The sequence below is a fragment of the Typopeltis vanoorti genome, chromosome 15 (assembly GCF_054136105.1).
Source record: "Typopeltis vanoorti isolate ZY-2024b chromosome 15, IOZ_Tvanoo_1.0, whole genome shotgun sequence".
NCBI classification, from domain to species: Eukaryota; Metazoa; Arthropoda; class Arachnida; order Uropygi; family Thelyphonidae; genus Typopeltis; species Typopeltis vanoorti.
In genome coordinates this window covers 96,120,760-96,146,750 of record NC_143563.1, presented here as the reverse complement: position 1 = coordinate 96,146,750, position 25,991 = coordinate 96,120,760, and the positions used below count along the sequence as shown (strand labels likewise).

The following is a 25,991-nucleotide window of genomic DNA, read 5'->3' as shown; positions in this document are numbered from 1 at the left end:
TACCACCACTTAAAGGACGATATATTCTTGTTACTCTGAACTGCAGCTGGTCTACTGTTAGCTCTCAATGAGAGCTCTGTACCACACCAATCTAACTTTGAGATGACTGGCTTGTGGGGTAACAGTCGATATATGAAAAACCCTTTCTATGGAGATCGGTAGGTAATAGTCAATACAAAATGCAGGACGTCCTGAGCTCGTAGCTCAGAATCCACTGACCCGCAATGAAAAGAATGCAGAACTCCTTTTTACAGTCCCATCCCCACCTGATATTACTACCATTGATCGCAAATTCTAACGGGAGAGTCGTGAAATTGTTTGGTGGAATTAAAACCTGCATCTTTTTTTTAATTGCTCCACTTCTAAAGAAGGTTGTTTTGATATTTAAAAAAAAAAAAAAAAAAAAAACAGGATTTGGTTCAAATCTGATTTTTGTTTTTGTACCAAACCATTTCATCATTAAAAAAAAAAGAAGTTAAACAATAAAATATCACACATGATACAAATATTTTAATCTGGGAATAACAGAATGAAAACCAATTCCATTATTTTAATCGTCTCAATCTGATTATGATTAAAGGCTTGTTGAAAATGTACAACACTTAAAATACTTTTACTTATTTATTCTACTTAAATATTAGAAAATTTATTCACTCCTCTATTAGATAATCATTTCTAAATCCGGATAAATAATGTACAGTTAATCAAAACATAATGAAATTTTCGCTATAACTATCACATTTCTCAACTAGATTTTAAAATTCTTTAAAAATTACATACAAAACAAGAACAGTGATACATATAAGTTGCATTATTTATATACAATAATGCCAACTTGGTGGCTAAGTGGACAGCTTTGCTGTCAATAGACTGTTAGTCTGAATCCCACGAATCCTTGTGGGATGTTCAGTAAAATGTAAGTAGTAGATGATTTTCATCACCCGGTGTAACACCATCATCACCATCCTGCTACTGGAAGCTTGAGTAGGCATGAAAATGAAGTGTAGTCTTTAAATAGGATAGTCTTTAAAATTTTTAAATTATGCAACTTCCACAGCTCACAGAAAATCATTATATATAAATAATGTCACTTATACGATATCCGTATTAAATGAAATTGCTGAAATTGATGGAATTTTATTAAAATATAATTATATATGATCATTCATGATTTAATATATGAATATGATGAAATATACCTGAAAGTTAAATGAAAAAAAAAGTTAAAACAATTTGGGACCAACGTTATTATTGCAGAGATATAAAGTGCATATAGAAGAATAAAGAAAGTGCATTTTTTTTAAAGTAGAGATTTTATTTGTGTTTTTTTTTTTTTTTAGTTTTTTTCATGAAAGACAGAAATTAATTTTAACATTTTCACTAAAATGAAACTATAAGACTAATGTTTAAAATTCATAACACAGGGATCGTCAAGTTACGCAGTCAATTCAAATATCAATTATTATTTTTTTCAAGAAAGAAGGAAAATAAAGTATTTAAAATATATATTGATGGAGTAATTAATACATCTGATTCTCTCGGTCCACCCAAATTTCTTTTTTTTTTTCTATTTTATTTATTTATTGTTTTGCTGAAATATCATAAATAGTAGATTTCCATCCTGTTTTAGTGAATTTTATAACTGAATTCAATTTTGATATTAGTTAACAGCACGATAGTAAATAACGGATAGATCCAACTGCCCTTAGGAAAGTAAAAGCACACAGATCCACCTTCCTCATGAAATTCAGAACCTATCCCACAAACTTACGACTGATAGATCCATATTATTTATTTATTTTTTAAATAAAACATATTTAGCTAAGCCAGTGTCACAAAGTCATACTTCTATATTCAATATTAAAAAAGTATTGTTTCTTTATCATCACAGGCTGTATTATAGCTTTTAAATTAATAAAAATTAATTAAATTTAAAAAAAATAAAAATTCAAATTTTCAAAAAAAAAAAAAAAAAACATTTATCATAGAATACTTCGCTTTTAGAAATTGCATTCAATATACCGTCTTTCCAGATGCAAGGAAGTGCATTTGCTGCTAAAAGAAAAAGAACTTTTCGGTCTTTGTTTAAACTGTAACGAATATTTAAAATGACTGAGCAACATTAACGCCCTGTGTCATCATTTTTAGGTAACTACTTTGCTGCTGAGAAATCAAAAGGAAAGAAACCATGAGATGAGAGATTATATAAAATAATCACACTAAACAAATACTAACATTCTTCGCTAGCTCTGTAAACTTCATGAGCTGCTGTCAACCGAAGTTTCTGTAGAAAGGATTCTAAAAAACAAAGCAAAACATAGAAATATAGAATTTGAAAAGCATTTAAAATGGTCATATCAGTTTATTCTCACTCACGATACTGAATTCTATACAAAATACCATTTTCTACCCTCTTCTCTATCTCTGTTTGGTCTGTGTGTGTGTATACTTGTCAATCAGTCTCAAATATCAGCGCCCTCTGGTATCTTGAAAATATCAGCAATGTTCATATATGAGGAAATTAAATAAATTAAATTTGGAAATTATTAACAGAAATATTTATCTTGAGTCTGTGAAAAGGCAAACTTGTTAATGCTTCTTTATATAGAATTTATTTGAAATTCAAATGGGTGTTTTTTTTTCAAGATTAGTTATGTTTCTTTGTTTCTCAGTTTAATTAATTTCTAGGATTCTAATTTTTTAAAAATTAGCTATAATGATTATTGGCATGTTCCTAGCTATGCATTTCCAGTGGGTACTTCATCTAAAAATAACAGTGAAAGACAACATTCCAGCCATTAAAAGTGAAAACGGGGAAATATAGCAACAACATAATATCACGTATAATTAACTGCTACTTCTAATGACCATACAAATACATTTTGGGTTATAAACCAGTGCCCGATAGAATAATTCTAACCAGAATAAAGGTATACCTAGTGAATGTTACACTCATACAGGTGTATACACCCACTACAAATTCAAATGAAGATGAGATAGAAGAATTTTACAACAGCTTGCAACAAGTATATATACAGTATTGATAAAACTAATTTTCTTTTGATATTAAGTGATTGGAATGCAAAAGTGGGTGAAAAAGAAGAACGAGGCATCGCTGAAAAATTCGGTTTAGGACTGAGGAATGAAGCAGGAGAAAGGATGTTGGAGTTTTGTGTTGAGAACAGTTGTTTTCTTGCAAACACTTGCTTCCAGCAACATAAAATACGATTGTACACATGAACTTCATTTAATGGAGAATACAGAAATCAGATAGATTATATTGTTGCCAGCAGACGGGGGGGGGGAGGAGTGCTATCCAAGCAGCAAAAATACTATCTGGTGTAGACTGTGGCACAGATCATGAATTATTGATAGCTGAAGTTAAATTGAAATTAAGAGCTAAGAAGAAACAAAAGGACAGTATCGGATTTGATTTAAATCCTATAAATGAAGCATTTAAAGTACAAGTTGGAAAGAAATTAAAACGTTTTGAGAATGCAAGAAGAAAATTAGAAAAACTATTGCAAAATAACAAAATATACAGTCATATAAGCAGCAAAGAATACGATAAATAAAGCAACAAGAAAGAAATATTGAAAATTATTGTCAGAAGAAGCTTAAATAGCAGAGGAAAAAGAAAAATGAAACTTTAGAGAAACAAAGAAAGGGTTAGACAACTGAGTGAAGATTTCCAAAGACAGACTAGGAAAGATAAGGAAAAACATCTAAACAAAAGGTGCAAGGAAATTGAAGAAATCAATATTATAGGCAGAACAAGAGTTTAGAAAAATAAATGATGTTACAGGGAAGTTCATTCCTAGATTAGGAGTTGTAAAAAAGTAATTAAAGTTAATGTCTGATGGAAGAAGAGCAGTGAAAAAAAAAGATGGATGATTTGTAAAAGATAATAATATTGAAGGAGAATTTGAAAGGAGAGAATTTGTCTAGAAACCCATGATAATGAAAAGTGAAGCGATATCAGCAATAGAACAACTGCCAAAAGGTAAAGCTTCTGGTGTGACAGTGGAATTATTGAGAGCAGTTGTGGATGAAGTAGTGAATATATTGACTGAAATTTGCCAACAGGTTCGGAAGAAAATATACTGGTCTGAAGATTGGAAAACATCAGTATTCATTCCAGTTCCAAAAAAATCAAATCCCAGAGTGTGAGAATTATAGAACCATCGCTTTAATTTCACATGCAGGTAAAGTTATGCTGAAAGTGATCCAACAAAGGTTGGAATCATATGTGAATAGAAAAATGCCACAAGAATAGGCAAGCTTTAGGAGAGGTACAGGAACTAGAGACCAAATAGCAAACATGAGATTGATTATGGAAAGAACAAGAGAATTTCAGAAGGAAGTATTCATTTGTTTGCTATTTGGTCTGTAGCTCCTGAACATCTAATTCGGTAAAAACGGTCTTTGGAGAAACAGACAGTATCCGAGTGGGAAAAGGGGGCGCGGCAGGGTTGTATACCGTCGCCCTACCTTTTTAATATTTATGGTGAACATATTATGAGAATGACTGATTTAGACAAAGATCCAGCTGGAATTAATATTGGTGGCAAAAAAATAAATACTTTAAGATATGCAGATGATACAACCCTCATAGCAGAAACTAAGAAAGATCTATTGGTTAAGATGGAAAGTACAAAGCCGAGCTTAATTTAAATATTAGCAAAACAAAAGTGATGGCTTCTGGCAATTTAAATGAATTTGTAATATGAGATAAATAGAAATCGTTGAAAGTTATGATTTACTGGGGTCCAGAATCAGAAATGATGGTAAATGGGAAGATGAAATTAAAAGGATAGTCATGGGAAAAAAAATCGATGTTAAACCTGACAAAAGTTCTGAAAGATAGAGGTGTAAGTAATGCCACGAAAGTTAGAATTCCCAAAGCAATAGTATTTCCAGTAGTAATGTATGAATGTGAAAGCTGGATTATTAAGAAGAAAGACAGAAAGCGAATTGAGTCATTTGAATTATGGGTGTGGACGAGACAATTAAGAATCCCATTGACTACAATGACCAATAAGAAGGCTTTAGAGAATATAAAGACCGAATGCTCCTTGGAGGCGATGATCGCTAAACAGAAGTCGATGTACTTTGGACATATTATGCGAGCTGATGAATCATTGGAAAATGCAGTTATGTTGGGGAAGATTGAGGGAATGAGAAGAAGACCACAAAAGAGTTGGATGTACAACATAAAAAACTTACCAACTTGAACTTACAATTACTGAAAGAAAGGACAAGAGGCTGAGTGGAATGGAGAGCCTTTGTTCACAGGATCATCAAGAGTCGAAAACGACTGGATGGCACATAGCAACAATATAACGTCTATTGGATCTTTTTGTAAGCATTGAAATGGAACATTAGACCTGATAAATAATAACCAGAAGCAAGTTATTAAATTCTTTTGATCTTCCTTGATACATGCAAAACAGGAGAATGAAGAAATGTGAAGAAAAGATATTATATATACATGTCTATATATATAAAACTGTTTTTATAATTTTAATTCCAAGAGTTTTTAAACTCGCTTTGCTCATTATTTCCTTAAGTTCTCCCCCCTCCCCCATTTTAAAACTAATTACCTTAATTTTCTTGATAAAATAATTTTGGTGCAGAAGTTCTTGTTGCTGCCTATTATCTTCTTATTGTAGATTGTAGACAATTTGCAAAAATTCTAATATATAGACATGTATATATAATATGAAGTAAAGATATGATATATACATGTCTATATATATATTATTAGGATTTTTGCAAATTATCTAAAATAAGAAGATAATAGACAGCAACAGGAACTTCTGCACCAAAATTATTTTATCAAGAAAATTAAGGTAATTACTTAAATATAAAGAGCTAATACGCTTCATTTCGGCGATATAAACATTATTTAAATTAAGGGGATGTTAAATCCCGAAATGAAGCTTATTAGCTCTTTATATTTAAGTAACTTAATGGTTGCACCTGTTTGGAAACTCGTATAGTAGAGTACATAAGTTCTTTTCGCTATATACCCTTTGGTATTAATATTAATTTGGTCTAGCTACTCACTGATGAAGCCTCAAAAAAGGCTGAAACCGGTCTGGGTAGTGACCTCCCACCATAATGTAGTAACAGCATACATTTCACAGGAAATGTGTTTTTACATTATGGAAAATACCTAAGAATAGCGATCTGAACTTCCCCCACCTTTGCAACGAGTCGTCCGGTATTGTACTACGATCACTTGCATTGGCTAACGCTAGTGTCGCCGATACTTTATAGTTTACTATATTCGGCACGAAACTCTCTGATTCCAATCTTTGAGTTTCTTATTCGGTTTTAAAACAATGTGGGATTTAATATCCCCTTAATTTAAATAAAGTTAAGGTAATTAGCTTAAAAATGGGGAGGAGTGAAAACTTGAGGAAATAATGTATCAGCAAAGCGAGTTTAAAAACTCTTGGAATTAAAACAATAAAAACAATTATAAGTACTTTCTACATATTTTTTACAAAATGGTGTAGGAATGAAAATCCTTGCACATACCAAAACTTTATATTTTTTTTTTTCGTTTTCAGGTTGCAAATGGTGTGAAAGGACAAAAACAGATATTTATAAAACTCCAGTCATTTTCTTCTTAAAGTGTTAACGAAAAGCAATAGGAGTCTTAAATAATAGTTTTCTTTCATTCTTATTACATATGGTATATTTTCACTTAATACAGAACGCTAAGTATTTGAAAAAAATAAGCTACAAATATTACTTATATTCACATATTAAAAATTGTTACAACAATTGAACCTGATGCTTATAATATACTGTACTCAGTTTATTTGTTCTCATCAATGACGTTATTTTGAAATAAATGAATGATATATGGATATCATTAAAATAGTTTTATTTAAAGAAGCCCAAGTGCAATTACTCGATAATTTTAGCAGCCATATTAAATATCAAGCTTCATCGAATTCTCTTCAAATACATAGAAGTTATTAAATTATAGCATCTCTTGTTATTAATGCTCATTCCATTATAAGACTTTTTCGTAAACTCTGTTGATATTAATTAGGAAACCCGTGAGGTGCTTTGGTACATTTTTAACCAACAAAACATCACTTTTAAGTATTATTTAGCTAAAATTAAATTATTTATGAATTTTTATATATATATTTCTTCGAACATTAATATATTTTGGAAAACTTAAATAACTTTTACTTTTTAAAATAATATAATAGAAAATCTAAAGATATCTCTGTAAACACCTTTTTATTAATTTTTAAAAATTAATTAAAAATTGAAAATGCTAAACGGTTTTAAATATGGCAGAGGGGAATCAATCGACCGTGAGATGCGGTGATTGATTTTATATGAGATGCCCATATAGGGTAACGGATGGCAATGCTGAACCAATGAAGTTTAACTGAGGTTCGGCTGTTGCTGTTATCCTGGGTTAATGAGTTCGCTCTCTTAGGTTTTGCCCTAAGGGAGCAATTGAGTTACCGGGGAAAGTGTTCTCCGGCACGGCCCGCTGAGGGGTACTTGCCGGTGAATTATTTTCTTCGGAATGAGCGGTTCTGCTCGGTACTCGAGTTTCACTGAGTAGAACCAACGCTGAGATTTGGACGGTCTTTCGCCCACGAATGAGTGGCCTAGAGATCGTCCGATATTTTTGAGATATCACCTTTACTTACACATACGGTGATTGATTCATTCAATCCCTTGGAGGGTAATGGATAGCAATGCTGTAGCTAATGAAGCTCTAACTGAGGCTCGGCTATTGCTGTCACCCTCCTGCCATGATCAGAGCTTTAATAATAGCTCAATAACCTTATCCCTACACTGTCCGCTACAGATAACGGGGAATATGAAAAGCATTCTTGCTTCGCCCCTTTAAGCCAGTCCTTATAAGGACTATAAGGTTTTAAATATAGAGATGTCTCAACATCTATAATCTATTACTAAAAATTCCACGATATAAAATTCTATGGGAAATGGAAGTTAAAAAAAAAAAGAGTTTAGTGAAAGTGTATGTTTCTTTGTAAGAAGTGCATGTTACTGATCAAAACTTACGTATAAAGACCGCATTTTAACTCGTATGGTATATTCTGTATGGGATTTAAATCGGGGATGTGTACTGGTTAAAGACACATCATTAACAAACACTACGTCGAAATACTTAACATGCATATTTAACACAAATCTGTAACGTATTTTAAGATCTTGCTCAATATGTGCGATGATGTTTCTCATATCTTTACCCATAATAGGTCTTGCAAAGCTTATTTCCTTAAACACCGACTTGTTCGATGACATTTATGCAGAATTAGAAAGGGGTGCAATTGTATGCATCTTTTCTTCCCTTTACAATACAGATAAACTAAATAAACGATAAAATCTAGGGGTTTGAGCCAACACATCTTTTTACTTTCTACAGTACGGACATCATACGTTAAGTTCGATTTTAATTTACAGTATAACAGGAACTGTAAAAGATATTAAACTGACAGAAGTATTTCCTAAACATTACACAAAATGTTATTTGGAAAAGTTAATTAGTTAAGGGAAACTTAGTTCGTCTGGAAGCGTAATTCTTTATAGGAACCATCAGATCGCAATTATTAGCACAATACCAAATCTTTTGAGAATTATACTAGGCTCAGATTCCATTCAGGACTTAAGAAACCACTATGAAACCACAAGACACCGCCACCTCGTATAAAGGCATTTTAACTGAATATAGCTAGTTTCTATTGAAACAGAAATTGTATTTTTTTAAATAGCACACCAATATCATGAACTGGTTTCCTAGCTTTAGTTGTTTAGACTGGAATTCCAACCAACACAGCTCTGAGATGTATTATTGTTATGCAATTATACAACGTATTAACAGAACAGAAGCGCATGCTATCTTGTGGATTATACGTCAAAAAAGTTACTGAAGGCATTTGTTCGTAATTCTGAACCAAGAGTATTACAAAACTGTGCTTCTTTCGTAAATCAGAGAGAGAGAGAGAGAGAGTCCGTAAATTATAAATAAAGATTTCATATTAAGATGCTCAGAACATCATGAGTTAACTTCTTAAAATCATCTGTCTGTTAATAACACAGTCTGATTGGCTAGTGGACAACACTTGCACAAACTACAGACTGCAGGTTGAATCCTGCATGACATAAGTGTTTGTGAATTTCATTAGCAGTGGATGATATTTATCATCCGATGTGAGACCACCACCACACTCGTGCTTGCTAGGGGCGTGAAGTGGTTTGAAAAAGAGTTTCATAAGAAAAGAGTTTCTCTATAGCAGAATTTCAGATTACCTAACCCTCAGACCACCCACAGTACTTTATAGGGGGAAGGTGATAGAAATTGTCCTGCCTTAAAAAAGATGAAACTAACGATATATGGCAGAGAGCAGAGAACCAATCAGGTACATACACAGAAAAATCTTTCGTATACAGAGATAGCAAACTTTAAAATGACAACAGCAGCCTACTATTCATCTTTGTGCCTGCAAACCTTGCAGGTGGATGACCAATTGCTTATAATATTATCCGTAAGTGCTCACGCAGCAAATTGGATATGGATTTCTACTAAGTTCTGCAAACGGGGAAAAATGTGATAATTCACATTTTAGGGTGAAGCATCAATCATTATAAGTCGATTGCTTACCAATTAATGCAAGGGAACCAAGGAACATGAAAAAATTAGAAATTGATTTTTTTCTAGGACGTGGAAACCATCTATGTAGGGCCTTTCAAATGTTAGTGAGTTCGTTAACTCATGTGGAAGTAGCAAAGATGCTTCCTCGTGGGAAAAATAAATAAATAAAAAATAAAAATCATCCTGAGACTACATGCATATGAAATTTAAATTTTTGGTAGACTACTGAGAGAGGATTAACTGTCCTGTCATTACTTAAATTAGAATTACAAGCAGTAAGTTTACTTAGTCATAACAAATTATTGTTCACAACAACGGGAAGATGAAAAGATATCCCACAGTATGAAGATTACCTTGGGTTGCATAGATATAGTTCATATCACCATAGCAACTCCGAGAGCCATGTCATGCAGAATATAACATTTCATTTCTATGAAATTGCACCTCTCATTTCCAAGTAGCAGAGTAATATCACATTATGCTGGACCCTCGTGATCAAAAATCTTTAGGATAGTTTTTGTTTTACATTTATTTTTATTGAAGTTTATTTTAAACCATGTTGCATTTTCCATATTAAATTAGTGTTTTTTTTAAATTATTTATTTATTTTTAAGGGATGCTAATTTTTATGTTCCTTTATAAATTTCGTTTAATTTTAAAGGGTTATATTATATTCGTATGTTACGTGGAGATGAGGTACTAAAACGGGTGAAGTATCATTTCTGTTTCATAGATTTCTTAAATGAAGTCCTTAAAAGGAATGGCTTAAATGGGCGAAGCAAAAATGCTTTTCATATTCCCCGTTATCTGTAGAGGACACTGTAGGGATAAGGTGTTATTAAGCTATTAAAGCTCTGATTCCTAAGTTAAAATTTTAAGAATTTTAATTACGACACTTCAAATGTAAATAGATTCTGAATGAAATACTCTTGTTACTATTACATATAGAGCTATCTCATACTTTCGACGTACTGAAATAAACACAAAATTCTTCTTCTGTATTTATTTCACAATTTATCATTACACTGAAACGTTTATAGAATAATAAATACATACAACAACATAAATTTCATTTGGCTGACATCAGCCTCTCACAAGTTAGATCCTTAGCTGTGTTATAGCTAACATCTGAGACATGCAGATAAAATGAAAAGTGATATAGTCAATTATGCTTAAGTAAATATGCTGTGACTGATTAATTAAAGTGCCGTTATGTTTGCTCTTGCGAGTTAGTACTAACGAGGTATTTTTGCAAATGCATTTTTTTGTTTGTTTGAGACACAGTCACTCATTTTCTCCCCCTCTCTCTGTTCAGGGTTCAATATAGATAAATAAACAATAAATATACTGCATTTCATCAGTGTTTTCATTAAAAAGTAATTCCTTTTTGAATTTTTGCCTTATTTATAGCATAAATCGATCTGACTTAATGAAAATGGTTGCCGCTCATCTCTTCAACTAGTTTTAAAGAACGTGGTAATTACAGAGACTACTTTTGATGAACAATATCATAAAGCACAAACAATTTAATGTTTAAGAAAATGTATCAACAAAAAACGTAACTTGTTTGTTCAACACAAAATCGTGTAATTCAAAATAAAATATGTATGTATGGTCGCGCAAATATGGGAAAATACGAGGATGAAAAGTTCTCTGCCTAACAATGAAAAAACGAATTTGTAATTTCAAAATTATTTTTATTTTTCAACATAATCTCCCTTAAGACTAATACATTTATTCCAGCGATGCTCCAGCGCCATTATCGCGTCCCTGTAGTGGTTCTCAGTAAGATCTGCAAAATACCCCTCTACAGCTGCAATCACCTCTCGATTCGAAGAAAAATGCTGACCAGCCAGGAAAAGTTTTATTTTTGAGAAGAGACAGAAGTCAGAGGGAGCCAAATACGGGGAATAGTGTGGATGTTCCAACAATTCATAGTGCAGATCCCTTAAGTTTCCCATTGCCAAAACACCTTTGTGGGCAGGTGCATTGTCCTGATGAAAGATGATTTTTTTCTTCTGTAAACGGGTCTTTTCACAAGAATTTTTTCGTCTAGTCTGGTTAAAAGATCAGAATAATATTCCCCGGTTACTGTTTTACCCTTTTCAAGATAATTAATAAACAAAATGTCTTTAGCATCCCAAAACACCTTTCCTGCTGATGGAACCGACTTTGTCTTCTTTGGCTCTGAACAACCGGCTTCTGTCCACTTTGACTGTTATTTGGATTCTGGTGTGTAATGGTGAATCCAAGTCTCATCCATAGTAATAAATCGATGCACAAAATCAGTTTTATTCTTCTTAAAATGCTGCAAACACTGTTCAGAGATTTTCATGCGTTTTTGATCTGCTGTGAGCAAGCGCGGCACCCATCTTGCGCAAAGCTTTTTCATTTGCCATTCTTCATGCAAAATATATCCTACACGTTCTTTTAAAATACCTGTAGTCTCAGCAATTTCACGCACTTTGACTCGCCGGTCATCCAATACCATATCGTTCACTTGATCAGTAATTTCTGCTGTTGTTACACTTTTTGGACGTCCTTCACATGGATTATCTTAAAGGCTGGTACGGCCACGTTTAAACTCGGCAGCCCATTTCTTAATTGTCGAAAACGAAGTAGAAGAGTGCCCAAAAACTTTTATGAACTTCGAATGAATTTCCTTTGGCGTCAAACCTTCTTTTACAAAGAATTTTATAACCGCCCGATACTCAATTTTATCCATTTCAAGGGATACAGACAACACCTTTGCTTCAAACAGCTTTATAAAACAAACTACTTGATAGAATGACTTTCAATTTCACATGGATGCTTATGACAGATGTACCAACTTAGAAAAAAAAAATCTCTTGCTGATAGTGTTGCCATCTATGGTCGAGGCTTTTCAGACCACCCTCGTAGTAGTAGTAGTGAATACATGGCAAACAGCTGTTCTATTTAAAAACGAATACATCATTAGCAACAAATCCAGTCTCTCCCCACGATGATGACCAAGAAAAGTCGGTTAAGGGTTCCACAGAATGAGGAAATATATCATTATCTAAAGATGTGAGTATTATTTAAAATAAATGTAAGAACAACTGCCCTAACTCAGGATCTCCCTCTCCCCACCAAGCAACGCGCATTGAAGAAACTGTTACTGTTTAAGATTGCCTAACTCACCTTGGCTTGAAAAGTCTAAATAAAAGTTTTTCACGTCTCAGTGGGATTCGAACCAAGGTCTTTTCCAAAGGGCATCGTCCATTCCGAATGAGTTACGGAGTTATAATCGAAGAGCGAAATACATATCAGTGATGCATATTTCTTGAAGTTGTTCGTTTGCAAGACTGTACTGAGAAGGACCTCAAAATGATATGTTTATTGTTCTTTAAAATCACGCCGAAATCTTTGTCTGAGAACTACGTGTGTCCTCCGGATGATTTTTCATTTCTGTGGGAGAAAAATAAAACTCGAGTTTCTTAGAAAGCTGTACTACGTCCATAAGATTTAACAAACTTACTTTAGTTCATTAAAAAGGCATTACTGAGCCAGGCCTCTATGTGTATTATCAAAATCGAAGCGCGAGTCTCAGATGATTTTGAATCTCTGTTCGTGAAAGGAAATGAGAAAAAAAGTAATAAAAAAAAAACTAGATACGTTAAGAGTTGTTATCATTAGGATAAGAAAATATTTTGGCATTCACACTAAGATTCTTCCAAAACTGATCTTTCCTTCTACCATACTAAAAGTATTTACCATAACACATTTCTACTGAGTGATGACAAGATTAAACTAGAGTATGAATGTCGAAGTGGAAGAGGGAAATATCATAGCAGAGGTAAAAGGGAAGTAAACAGAATTTGCAACATATGTTAATACGATAGATGAATGACCATGATATGATAAATTTTTTTATAGTCCTTATAAGGACCGGCTTAAAGGGGCGAAGCAAGAATGCTTTTCATCTTCCCCGTTATCTGTAGAGGACAGTGTATGGATAAGGTGTTATTGAGCAATTAAAGCTCTGATCATGGCAGGAGGTTAACAGCAATACCCGAGCCTCAGTTAGAACTTCATTGGCTACAGCATTGCCATCCATTACCCTCCAAGGGTATTGGATTGAATGAATTCTCTCTCATATCCCATATGATAAATTATGCAATCAGAGAAAATAAGAATAAATATTAAAAAAAACAAATAAAAGGTGTGAGAAAACTTCTCATTTTGTCTTTTGAATTATTGTAAAAAAAAAAGTTAAAATTTTGAAAAAAGGAATTAGTTATATACTTTTAAGTTTGTTACATATTAGTAGTTATATATTTTACAGTATTTTATTCACTATTATATAAATTACACGTCTTTAAACAAAACATCTTTTGAACTGTTAAATGTTTTCAGTACTGTTTATATTTAAGCATTTTTTTCATGTTTCTACGTGTATTTTCTTGATTATCTTATAAATTACATTAAAAAAAAACACCCTTTTGGCCAGATAACTTTTCGAATAATGATTTCCTTGAGCGTTTTGATTTTTTTTATATCAGCTAAATTTTCATCTCCCACTTAAATTTATTAGCAATAATATTTTTAATATTAACTAATAAGTAACGTCTATTTTTGGCGTTAGAAACTTCATTAAAAATAAAGACAGATGTATAAATAATGAATTAATTTAAAATTTTGGTACATCCACATTACGAAGTGTTTCTTTGAAAATATATTGAAGACATTAGAAAAGAACTTCTATAACATGAAACTACTAGGATGACCCGTTTTCTTTAAAGTCTGAAATATCTTTCTTAAACAAAATCCTTGAGTTTTTGTGAAGAGAGCATCAAAATTATGGACGTTAGCATTTTATGGACTGTTGACATCTCTCGAGTTTTACCGCCGCTTTGATCTTTTTTTAGCTTATCTAGAGGAGGAAAAGCAACAGCTTAGCTTTATTATGTTAATTTAGCCTGTCGAACTAGAATTATTCCTATACAAGATCATTCACTTTAAACACTATTAATTAAAATAATAACGGTAAATATAATTAAAATGATAATAATGGAAATATTAATAAAGATATATTTCTTATGAACCTCGCGTGTTACGGATCTGTTTGTTTTTGAAGCAGGAAAAAAATAATTTTCTAAATTTTCTACTACCTAAGACTGGTTAACCCAGCCTTTGTTACTATAGCCTAGAAAATTTCTTTCTTTTGAATAGGAAGAGAACCCAGTACTTCTAAGATAAATGGGTTATTCTTTCGATTCATTCATTCTCTTGCCACATCATTTATGACTATTTTTGATGTTGCAATTTTTATATTTGTTATATTAAGTGCAGTCTTTTTTTATTTTTATTTTCTTTTCTACTTTTTCTTTCAGAGAAATGAGAGATTGAGATTTTCCTGCTATGGTTCTCAGTGACATGCAAATTAGCAAATACAGACTGCAATTTAGGGCAGCAGAGGTAACCTCTAGTTTCTAGTTATTTGCCTCACGTAAGCTCTGTGTTTTTGATGTACAGCAAATATGGACATTATAGTATTAACGAAACATAGTTATATATTGTAAGTAGAATATCCTTTCTTAAGTGAATATATTTACTTCAAAAATCAAAGAAGATTTTAACTGCAGTTTGATGACATTTTTTCCCCTTTTAGATAACTGAATTCATTTAAGACCTAAAGACTTTTGGGAGTCTAAATCCTGAAACTTTTGATTGTTTTAAAAACATATCCGGAGGCAAACTATATTTAACACTCTTCTAGAGAAGAGTTTTTGGCGTTTTGAAGATTCCTTCACCCTCCTTAAAAATTATTCGGATAAATTCATGCCCATCTAGAATGAATGAATAAAAAGTAATAGTAAGGCTGTCCATTTCATTTTCATATTCACATAAATTAAAAGCAGTCACCCTTGCATTCTTCATTAATAATATTTATATGGGTCATTACGTTATGTTAAAAAAAATAACAAACATCTCTGAACGTTCATACTCATGAACTAACCTTCATAAATCGGTTAGCTAGTTTCGCCTTCACTGTTTAAAAGGTAAAATTATAATAAAAATAGAGAAAAGGCATATCCAGAAAAACAGAATACTTCTGTAATTTAAATAAAAATCTTTGAATCTATTCCTCTATCAATGAAAAATTATGTGGAGGGATTGGAAATAAAATTAATTATTCCATTATTAAGAAATATTTCTATGTATGTCGACACAATATTATGCAATGGAATTACACGGATTCAAATTTACATAACAAAAAGTAAAGTATATTCTTGAATAACACTAAATACTAATATCCCAGTTCTTCAAATTGCGTACTAAATGCTCAGTACGCTGTTCAGTTGGTCTTGAATTTCACTAGTGGAAAAAGAAAGCCGTACTAAGTATCAACACTGAGAGATTTTTTTTTTTGGGGGGGGGGGGGGTAAATATAAATTTTTTTTAATATTTTACTTAAATGATACTTTAACCCAGCCATGATAAGTCATGGCTGGGTTAAAGTATCATTGGTTACAGCATTGTCCCTTACCATATTGAGAGATCGTAGTACATTCCATTATTTCATTACTTTATATTTTTATTAAAAATTGGTGTATTAAGTTCTCTCTTATTTTTAGGCACTTATTAGTTAATTATTAGATTTTAAAACCTTAACTGCATTAATCTATATATTGGTTTATCTTTCTTTATATTATTATAGTAGTTTTCTTTAGTTTTAAGTATCTACTATTCTGTTTATCATAGTGATCATACTATTTTAGATGAGCTCTACGCATCCTACAGCATTAAGAAAGTCAAGTACTATTCTCCATTTTTCAAATAGTTCTGAAAATGATAACATGGTTCAGATTTCTAATTTTTCTGAGAAATCTCATGTTATTTATCTTCTAATTATCAACTAATTATATTTAACCACATACCACTAGTTTGGTGTTTTGCTATTTTTCTATGAAGTTTATTCACTTATTGAATAAGTTTGCTTGTTTTCATTTCAGCAAGCTATTTTCTCTACTCCCCTTTGTTAAGTCCATTAGTAAATTTATTTTCCACGCTTCACTAAAAATTGTACCTAATTGGAATTTTATTGAATTCGTTATTGCAAAATTCATTTGATGCTGTGAGTTTTTTCCTGTCTGCTTTATCTTTTAAACCCTTCGTTACAGTTGTTGTTTAATTAATGAATCACAGAGCGCATTTATGTGAGGACATCGACATAATCTTAATGTAACAAAATCTCAGTTGAATACTCCCTATTTTGACACTTAGTGTGAGAGTTGACAATGTGATTCATTTATAAATAATAAATCAACCGTGAATACAATTTATATATATATATATATATATATATATATATATATATTTTTTTTTTACTTTTACCTGATAACAACTTTTTGTACATGTATTAGTTCATCGTGCTTCCTGAAATATAATTAAATATATCCAACATACTTATTAAATTGTAATTTAGAAGGGCAATTCTCTAATACACTTCTAAATCATATTGTACTTCTTAAATGGAACTACGTTTATGTACTGTTCCACCTAAATCGCATAATTTTAGTTTTTCAGAGTTTATTTCTTGGCACCTTTCCACATGCCTTTAAGATTCACATGAATTTAAAGATATTTATTAAATTTCGTGATCATTCTCATCATTTATATTAGCGTATTTGGACTGCTTTCATAGATCTCACACAAGATTCAGCAGGGAAATTACACCATTATTTTGACATTTTATGATACTTTCATGTTTAAGTATTTGAAGTGGAAATTCCACTTGTCTTCCTATCTTTCCTGTTTTGTTTCCAATAGATTTTTTTTATTAATAAAACATCCATTATTCAAAATGGATTCGTGTGTGAATTCTTCCTAGATATTTTATTTATTATTTATTTCATTTCATTTTTTTTTTTTATCAAACTTGCCCATTTTAACCTTTTATATCAAGATAATAAACCTTTTAGTTATTGTATCATTTCTGTCATGTCTGATTATATTTTAACACTTTTTTCCCTCATCATTTCAATTTTTTCCTTGTTTCTCACTTTTTTATACCGCTTTTCCTTGTCTAAGTATTTTAATAGTAGCTTTATAAATTCTATTAGGTATGCGAGGTTTAGTTCAGGTTCAAAACAGAAATTTAATACATTAATATCCCTTTCTCCAATTATTAAGATATATATTTAATTTTCTGTTATAATATATAAAGGTTTTTATACACTTACAAATATATAAAATATTTACATCTTCATTAGGCTTGAAACGTTTTCCAAGTTAATTATTTTTCAAACTTCGTTACTAACTTTCCCTTTTTAACGAGATACTCGTTGTAATTTAATGGAAGCAAACCGCAATTATTTCCTTCACAAACTTCATTCTTGTAGCAGTTTGATAACTTTCTTATTAATAATTTAATAGGTAAGAACTTATTTTTTGAATATTCTAGCATGTGAATTTATTAACCTCCCTTACACCGGATTATGTGACATCACTAATTATGATTTTATGTTAGAGTAAATAATACGTGGATGTAATTTTGTTAAATGCTTATTAAAAGGATGGCAGGTAAAGTTGGATACTAGGTAAGACCTCCTAGTCTTCTCCCACATCCTTATGAGTAAGTATTTTTATTTTGCTTCGATTTTAACTGATCCCCAGCAATAATAATGAAACCGGTAATGGAATAAATTTAAATTCGAATGACAGAAATGATACATTTAATTTTTAACCAACTGCATTTATTTATATAATTTATGTATAAATAATATCTATAATAAATAAAATCTATATATGGTGACCATACCCTTGGAGGGTAATGGATGGCAATGCTGTAGCCAATGAAGTTCTAACTGAGACTCGGCTATTGCTATTGCCTGCCTGCCATGATCAGAGCTTTAATAATAATAATAATAAAATCTATATATAATATAATTTATATATAATGTCTGAAATTTCATTCTAGTTTAATAACTAAGGGCATTATAATTTTACCATTCTTTTTCCACATTGTAAAACTTACTAGGTTCTTTGATCACACTAATATATTAGTATTTCTCTTATGATAGATTCCCAGCCGTATCTTAAGCTGTTTCTTAAGGCCGAATCTATATGAATTTCTAACTTTTAGTCATACATCGATATCTTGTTCATGGTTATAAATAATTACCCAAATCCTTTCCAATATCTTCATTTTCAAATTCTAATTATTCTCATAATAAGAATTTTCAATCTTTTTTTTTTATTTATTTATTTATTTTTTTAAATCAAACATAGATAGCCGAGTAAGGAACTAGTCTCTCTCTATTTTATTTATTTTTATTTTTTGGCTAGATGGGTGAAGCAAGAATGCTTTTCATATTCCCCGTTATCTGTAGTGGATGGAATAATATAATATAATAATAAGTGTACGGATGGAATAATATAGCGCTATAAGCTCTGATCATGACAGGAGGATAACAGCAATATCTGAGCCTCAATTAAAACTCCATTGGCATTACCATTCATTACGCTCCCTGGGTACCTATATTTTAGTCGCCTTGTACGACATGCATGGGCTACAGTGGGGCTATTCTTATCCCGGCCACCACATGGGGTCTTCTCTCTCTACACACAATATGATAATATTTAGTTCTTTGTTACATAAAAAAAAAAGAATTGGTGTATTGGTTTGCATAATATAACGACAAAGTAAATCATTATTATTGTTATATTTTACGTAAAACTTATTTTGTAATACTATTTTTATAACAAAACTGAATAAATAACCTAATTTAGAATATGTTTCATGCGAATAAGGTGCGTGTCCACATACACATATACAGTGTAAGTTGTCCAGTCAATGGTCATTCAATTGTTCGATGCTTCAGCTAGGACAAATTATACACCTGCGTTCGTGGTAGAAATATAAGACAGTTGTACATTGAGTGTGCTTCACAACATTTGAGGATTTTTCTACATTTAATTTCTTGTACGGATAAACACGGTGAGTGCAAGGAAGGCAAACTGCTAGCCCTATACTACCTTTTTTTTTTTTTTTTGAGAAAGCATGGCGATTTTAAATTCAGATCATTGGACATGAATTTAAAATCGACTGAAGTGATACTTTTTATTTTTAAAATGAAAATTTGAAGAACTTTTTGATATATCCCTATTATCATTAAAATTTGACAATTTCTGTATAATTTCTATGCATCAAATGTCACATCAATATCATCAGGAGCGTGTTTCAATATTTTCCTTAATCACTACATTATGAATGTAACTCATTATATAAATCATTTGCTTGAGTTTACAGTTTAGTGTGTGTGGACAGTGCATTAAGAAAAATACATAGTAAATAATTAAATCTAACACAAAAATATATATATATATATATATATATATAGCTTATTTCGTAATACTATTTTTATAACAAAACTGAATAAATAAATAAAGTGAATAAAATGAAATATTTATATATATATAAACCAAATAAGTAGAAAATATAAATAAATATAAAGAAAATAAAATTAGCAGTTTACACTTATTTATAACATAAATAGAATAAAATTAAATATTCAGAATATATGAAAATACTTAAAATAATGTTCTTCTATCGAACAAGATATTTATATTTATTTATATTTTTATATCTCTACAATTTAAGATTTCTTAATGTTGCAATTTAATTAATACAGTATGGTATGATATAAAGAACAAAATGGTGTATTATTCGTTTTCAGAAATTTAGAAAATATCATTGAAAATTTTGAAGAAAAATAAAATAATTAAAATATAATCTACATTTTTAATGTTTATAGAAATAACTTAAAATATTTTGTTAAACTGCTTAAAAGCAGTATGCATTCGTCATGATATCTTTAATCTTTCTTTATACAGAAAAGTATATATGACGCTTAAATATGTATTTAATATTAAAGTATGTCTATTTTATTGTATCTGAAGCCATAAAAGTGTTATGAGACACTGAACTTTTTCTGTGGTGCATCATCTCTTTTCAAAAAAAGTCATTTTTTACTTTTTTACATTCATAGAGAAGTTTAATGCTATATAAATAAGTTATCCTCTTATAGTGAGAAGCTTCTTATCCTGCTTATATAATTCAAAAAAATGTCCAGTAATTCTAGTGATAATCTGCTAAATTAAATTATAACCGAATACCACGTGACATAATTCTATTTGTGACACAGAACAAAAAAAAAAAAACTTTTTCACATAATACAATTTATTATTATCAATATATCAGATTCAGCTCCAGTCCATTATATTTGTATTCCCTTTTATGTAGCGTTGAAACTAAATGTCTTTCATTAAACCTAATAGTTCTACAAATTACTGTAATTACCTATAATTATAATCCATTAAATATCCGTATTATTATTTATACATGAGTAGTTCGTGCTTTTTATATGAGGCACAATGTCATCTCGATGTTTTACCCTGAATTACAAATCATTGCGCTGCTGTATGTATTGTACGTGTTAAATTAATTTCTACCAAGTGGCATATTTTTATAATAAGTAATTAAAACAATATGATTAATGAACAAAATGTTACTACTTTATGTCAATTTACTTCCACTGCAACAATGAAAATCAGAATTTGTACTATTGTTGCCAATTCAGTTGTTGTTAACAATAAAATTTTAAACTTGGCTGCAAAACGTTGCTAAAAATAGGTTTTCACAACAATTATTAATGCTTATTTATAATTGTATCCTAAAATGAATACAGTTATCGACAGTTAACTAACTAAAATATCATTGAATATTTCTTTTTTCTTTTTCTTTTTTTTACTGTCTATAAATTCGAGGTGACATTTTATATTTACTATTAAGCAAATGATTCAATGTAAGGTGACAATGATGGACAAGGACGTTTTAAAATTACTTAATCGTTATCGAGTTTTAATGGCCTGTTACATGATAATGTTACATAACATAATTGCTTAAATAAATATCATTAGGTAACACTTATTTAGACTAAACTTTATATTTTGTTTATGATTTATATGTAACCTTTAAAATTAAGCTTTCAACTATTCCTCTACTCACATATAATCTGGAAAAAAAAAAAAACACTCGAAATTAATGAATAACGACAGAATCTGGATGCTAGTTTTATCATAAAAATTATCATTAATTTTATCATTAATATTATTAGGTGATCCAAATGAGTATAATTCATTTATATTAGTTAGAATATTGATAAATAGCTCCGGGTTTTTTGTGAATAAGTTTTCTAATACCTGAATGAATTTTAACAGTTTAATCACTACATTCTTTTACCAGAGTCAAATAATCAATCAATAAAATACTACTGCAAATAAATAAATAAAAATAAAATCCCCATGCTCATCCCTCATCCCCCCCCCCCCCCAGTAAAAAGTTCCAGCTACTACTTTAGTAGTATAAGGCTAACTATGCTGCTTAACATATTAAATTTAGTTTATAGTAATGAACTGGATATGTCGTTTTTTTATGACTATTTATTCAATAATTTTTGTTATATTGGTTCAGCTCTAAATAGTTAAACTTGCATACAATTTTAGAATTCCACTATGCTTTTTTGTAGTAATGCAAAAAAAAATATTCCCATTTCAAAAGTTTACATACCTATGGATGTCACTATTCTTACTCATGGCTAGTGAACGAAAGAAACTTGAACTAAGATACTGATTATAACTTAAAAATAGAAGAAAGAACTGCTTTTCAAAGCAGAAATACGAATCAGTTATTTGTACAGAAAATCATAAAACAAGACTGAAATAATTCAAATGGACAGGATAAATTCTGAATCCAAAAAAAAAAAAAAAAGAAAGAAAGAAACTTACCAAGAATCTGTGATAATTAAATGAACTACACATTGCATTGAAAATGAGAATCACAAAGATATTACAATTCAGAGAATTTATTTTTTTTTTAAAATTCACTTCTGTATTTTAAAATTTTCTCAGCAGCCGGTACACCACTGGAAACCATGCGCTAGGCCTAAGGGAGGCCATTTTGTTTGTTATAAGTGCCTACGAAACTGACTAGGGTATTCGCAGCTAACACGCGCCATCTGCCCCCAAAGTTCTCGCGGGAAAGGAAAAGACTCAAATAGATAGCGAAAAAAGAGCCAGGGAGCAAGTGAGAAAGAGAGAAAAGAGGCTGAGAGTGAGAGAAAGAGAGAGAGGGGAGAAAAGCAATCCTTACCAGCAATTGTCATCCATGGGTATCTGGGCACGTCAGGAATTGGATCAAGTTGTCTGTATCCGAGCTGGGAGCATGAGGACAGTGGGGAGGCGAGGTCGGCGCTCGGGTGTGGAAGGAACTGTGAGGGGGGCATTATTGTAGGGGCTGCGGGATGGTTGGAGACTCCACAGTTCTGGAGACTGAAACCGTAGCTAGGGTCTAATCCGTTCGTATGACCGCTAGAATATCGGCAAGATTTGGCCAAATCGTTTGAAGTATAGTACAAAGTCCCCGAGACCGCCACGGAGGACGAGGGAGAGACGTACGGATACATTCTATGCTGCGGGTGGCCATAGCCTTGCAACGCGGCGGCTGACGGTACACCATCGGCCGTGTACTTATTTGCAAGAAAGGTGTCCATAAAATTGGAACTCATTTTACATCATAATTTTCTACAAATCTTCAAAAGACTAGCTTTACACTCCGGGTATGGCTTCCCACTCTAATGGCTAGAGTACATCAGCTGCTGGCTGCGTAAACAAGGCAAACCAATCACAAGCCCCAGGGCTGTAGGCAGCCAATGACTCGTCGTTTCCGTCAGGAACAGAAACCATTGCTTCAGGATAGATTTTTTTTTTTTTCTTCTTATAAGACAACCGTGTGTTTTAATGAACGAAAGACATCACTGCCTGCCATCTATCCGCGTGATTTTTAAAGAATCAAAATATTGAATACGACAAGCGATAACTTCATTATAGCACGTGGTCCCTGTATTGTGCTTGCAAATGCGATACTACCGATTGACTTCTAGAAAATACGGCTAAAAATTTTAAAATATCCAATAAAAAAATCAATTTTTTTAAAATGGCAATTAATTAAAAATTATGCTTCTAATTGTATTTAGGATTAATAGAATATTAGTGTTGGAGATGACCGACGTTGATAACAAAGTGGTATTATAAAAAGTTCTATATAATGTCTATCATGATTCGTATGTAATTATAAATTATGATTTCGCAATAATTAATTTTTAAAAAATAATTGTCATTGTCAGTAATCCATTTAAATTTCCATAATTGCCATAAAGTCTTCACGAGAAATTTAAAAAATAATAATACCATAAAAATAATTACAATAATGAGTTAAACTGCTTTAATTATTATTAACCAATTCATGAAAAATCACGATTTAATTTTTTAGCTGTCATTGTTTCCGGAAGAATTATAAAACGTTTTAACAATGTCGGATCATTGTTGAGGTCAATCTTTTGGCGCCCTTTTGAACTACCAGCAAATAACTACATGTGTTGTCTATCAATATGTGCCATTTGCAGATCGAATGGACCGGAGGGGTGGGGAAAGGTGGAGGAAGACGCTATAAGGTGGCTGCATAACTGCTAAACACATATCTGCGGCTTTGTATAGGATCGAACTTGTGATGGTGGGGATCTTTGTATTCCTACAATGCCAGTAAGCACAGTTGGAAACCAAATGTTTTATTCATTTCACCATGTCGATAGGATTGTTAAATTGTCAGTATTCTATAAAAAAAAAAAGCTATTGGTGAAATATGAATCACTGTTAATTAAAATAGCCGAATTCATTGATATGAAATATTTAAATATGCATCTATGAAATAAATACATAACATATGAGTAACCCAATATTAAACTTAAATCAATTTAATTGATTTTATTTTCAATTTTAGATTATTTTAATATAAGCAGCAAGTTATAGTTTAATAATTAAATCATAATAATTATTATAATTTAATTAATATTAAATTTCACTTTAATAAATTTAAATTATTTTTAAAAACTATGCTGTATAATTTCGTCAAAATTCAGTAACTTTCGTTCGACTAATAAAATAACTGTTTAAAGATCCCATTTTTTGAAATGAGTTATTAAAATTTAACAATGCTAAAGTTTTAAAGTCCAGTCATATAAATAAATACATAAATAATATCTTTATGTGTTTTAATTTATTTTTAATTTTAAAGTTTATTATTCATAAGAATCAGTTATTTATAATGTATTACCTTTATTATTTTTATTATTATTTTAATTTATTTCATAATTTATTATATTTATTTATATTTTCTGGAATAAATATCACTGGTCGGCACGATTGATGCAGAACTGAAAAAAAATAACCGTTATGACAATCAGTTAAGTGACAGTCCAATGGTTATTGTATTCTAAATAATAAACATAGTGTATTAAAGTTTCGGTAAGATTTCTTTTATAAATTATAAATTCATTAGTTTATAATAAATATTGTTATTAATTAAAACAATTTTATACTGAACTATTTAATGAGTAGTCATTAGATCATATAATTAATATATATATAATTAATATATAATTAACTCTTATAAGGACTGGCTTAAAAGGGCGAAGCAAGATTGCTTTTCATATTCCCAGTTATCTGTAGAGGACAGTGTAGGGATAAGGTGTTATTGAGCAATTAAAGCTCTGATTATGGCAGGAGGCTAACAGCAATAGTCAAGCCTCAGTTAGAACTTCATTGGCTACAGCATTGCCATCCATTACCCTCCCAGGGTATCCAGTTTAGTCGCCTCGTACGACATGCATGAGCTACATTGAGGCAATTCTTATCCCAGCCACCACACGGGAGAAAATTTTTCTATAATTAACCCAATCTTACAATGAACTATTTAAAGAATAGTCATTAATTTTTTAAATCAAAATCAAATTTTAATCAAAGACTGTTTCATAAAATAAACAAAATTATACAAATAATTAAATAAAAGAATTATTTTAAATTACAATTATTTAATTGTTAAATAAATGTTTAGCAATTAAATTAAATTATTCTAATTTTTTTCTAAATTTATTTTAGCTATTCTTATTTCACTTATTATTCTATATGTAGGTTAGTTAACTGGCCCACTATTGTGAAGGTGAACAAAGAAAATTCTTATAAACAAACTTCACGGTTGGGAATTTAAACAATGCAGAATTAGTTCTGTTGTGAACCTCATAAAGCAACAATTGATTTATTCTATCAAGATAATATTATTTTAAAATAATATTGGTATTATTTATAAATTCGAAACATAGACAATGCACATGCAGTCTATCAAATATAAAATAAAAATAAACAAAAATAATATAAAATGCATAATCAGAAGAAAAAAAACAATATTAGA

At 30.8% G+C, this 25,991-nt stretch overlaps 1 protein-coding gene across 3 annotated transcripts in view; it reads right to left on the bottom strand.

Moving 5' to 3' along the window:
• LOC150099003 (homeobox protein abdominal-A homolog) overlaps positions 1-25,991 on the bottom strand; it is a 101,006-nt gene that overhangs the window by 32,112 nt on the left and 42,903 nt on the right. Inside the window, exons 1-2 of one of the 3 annotated variants that reach the window (XM_090404901.1) lie at positions 22,839-23,289; positions 2,236-2,298 (exon numbers count right to left, since the gene is read on the bottom strand). In XM_090404901.1, coding sequence (XP_090261027.1) covers positions 2,236-2,298; positions 22,839-23,253 — 478 coding nt within the window. In that variant the 5' untranslated portion in view covers positions 23,254-23,289. Of the gene's footprint in view, positions 1-2,235; positions 2,299-22,838; positions 23,290-25,991 lie in introns of those variants that run through there. The other 2 variants (XM_090404903.1, XM_090404902.1) reach the window with 2 other exon arrangements.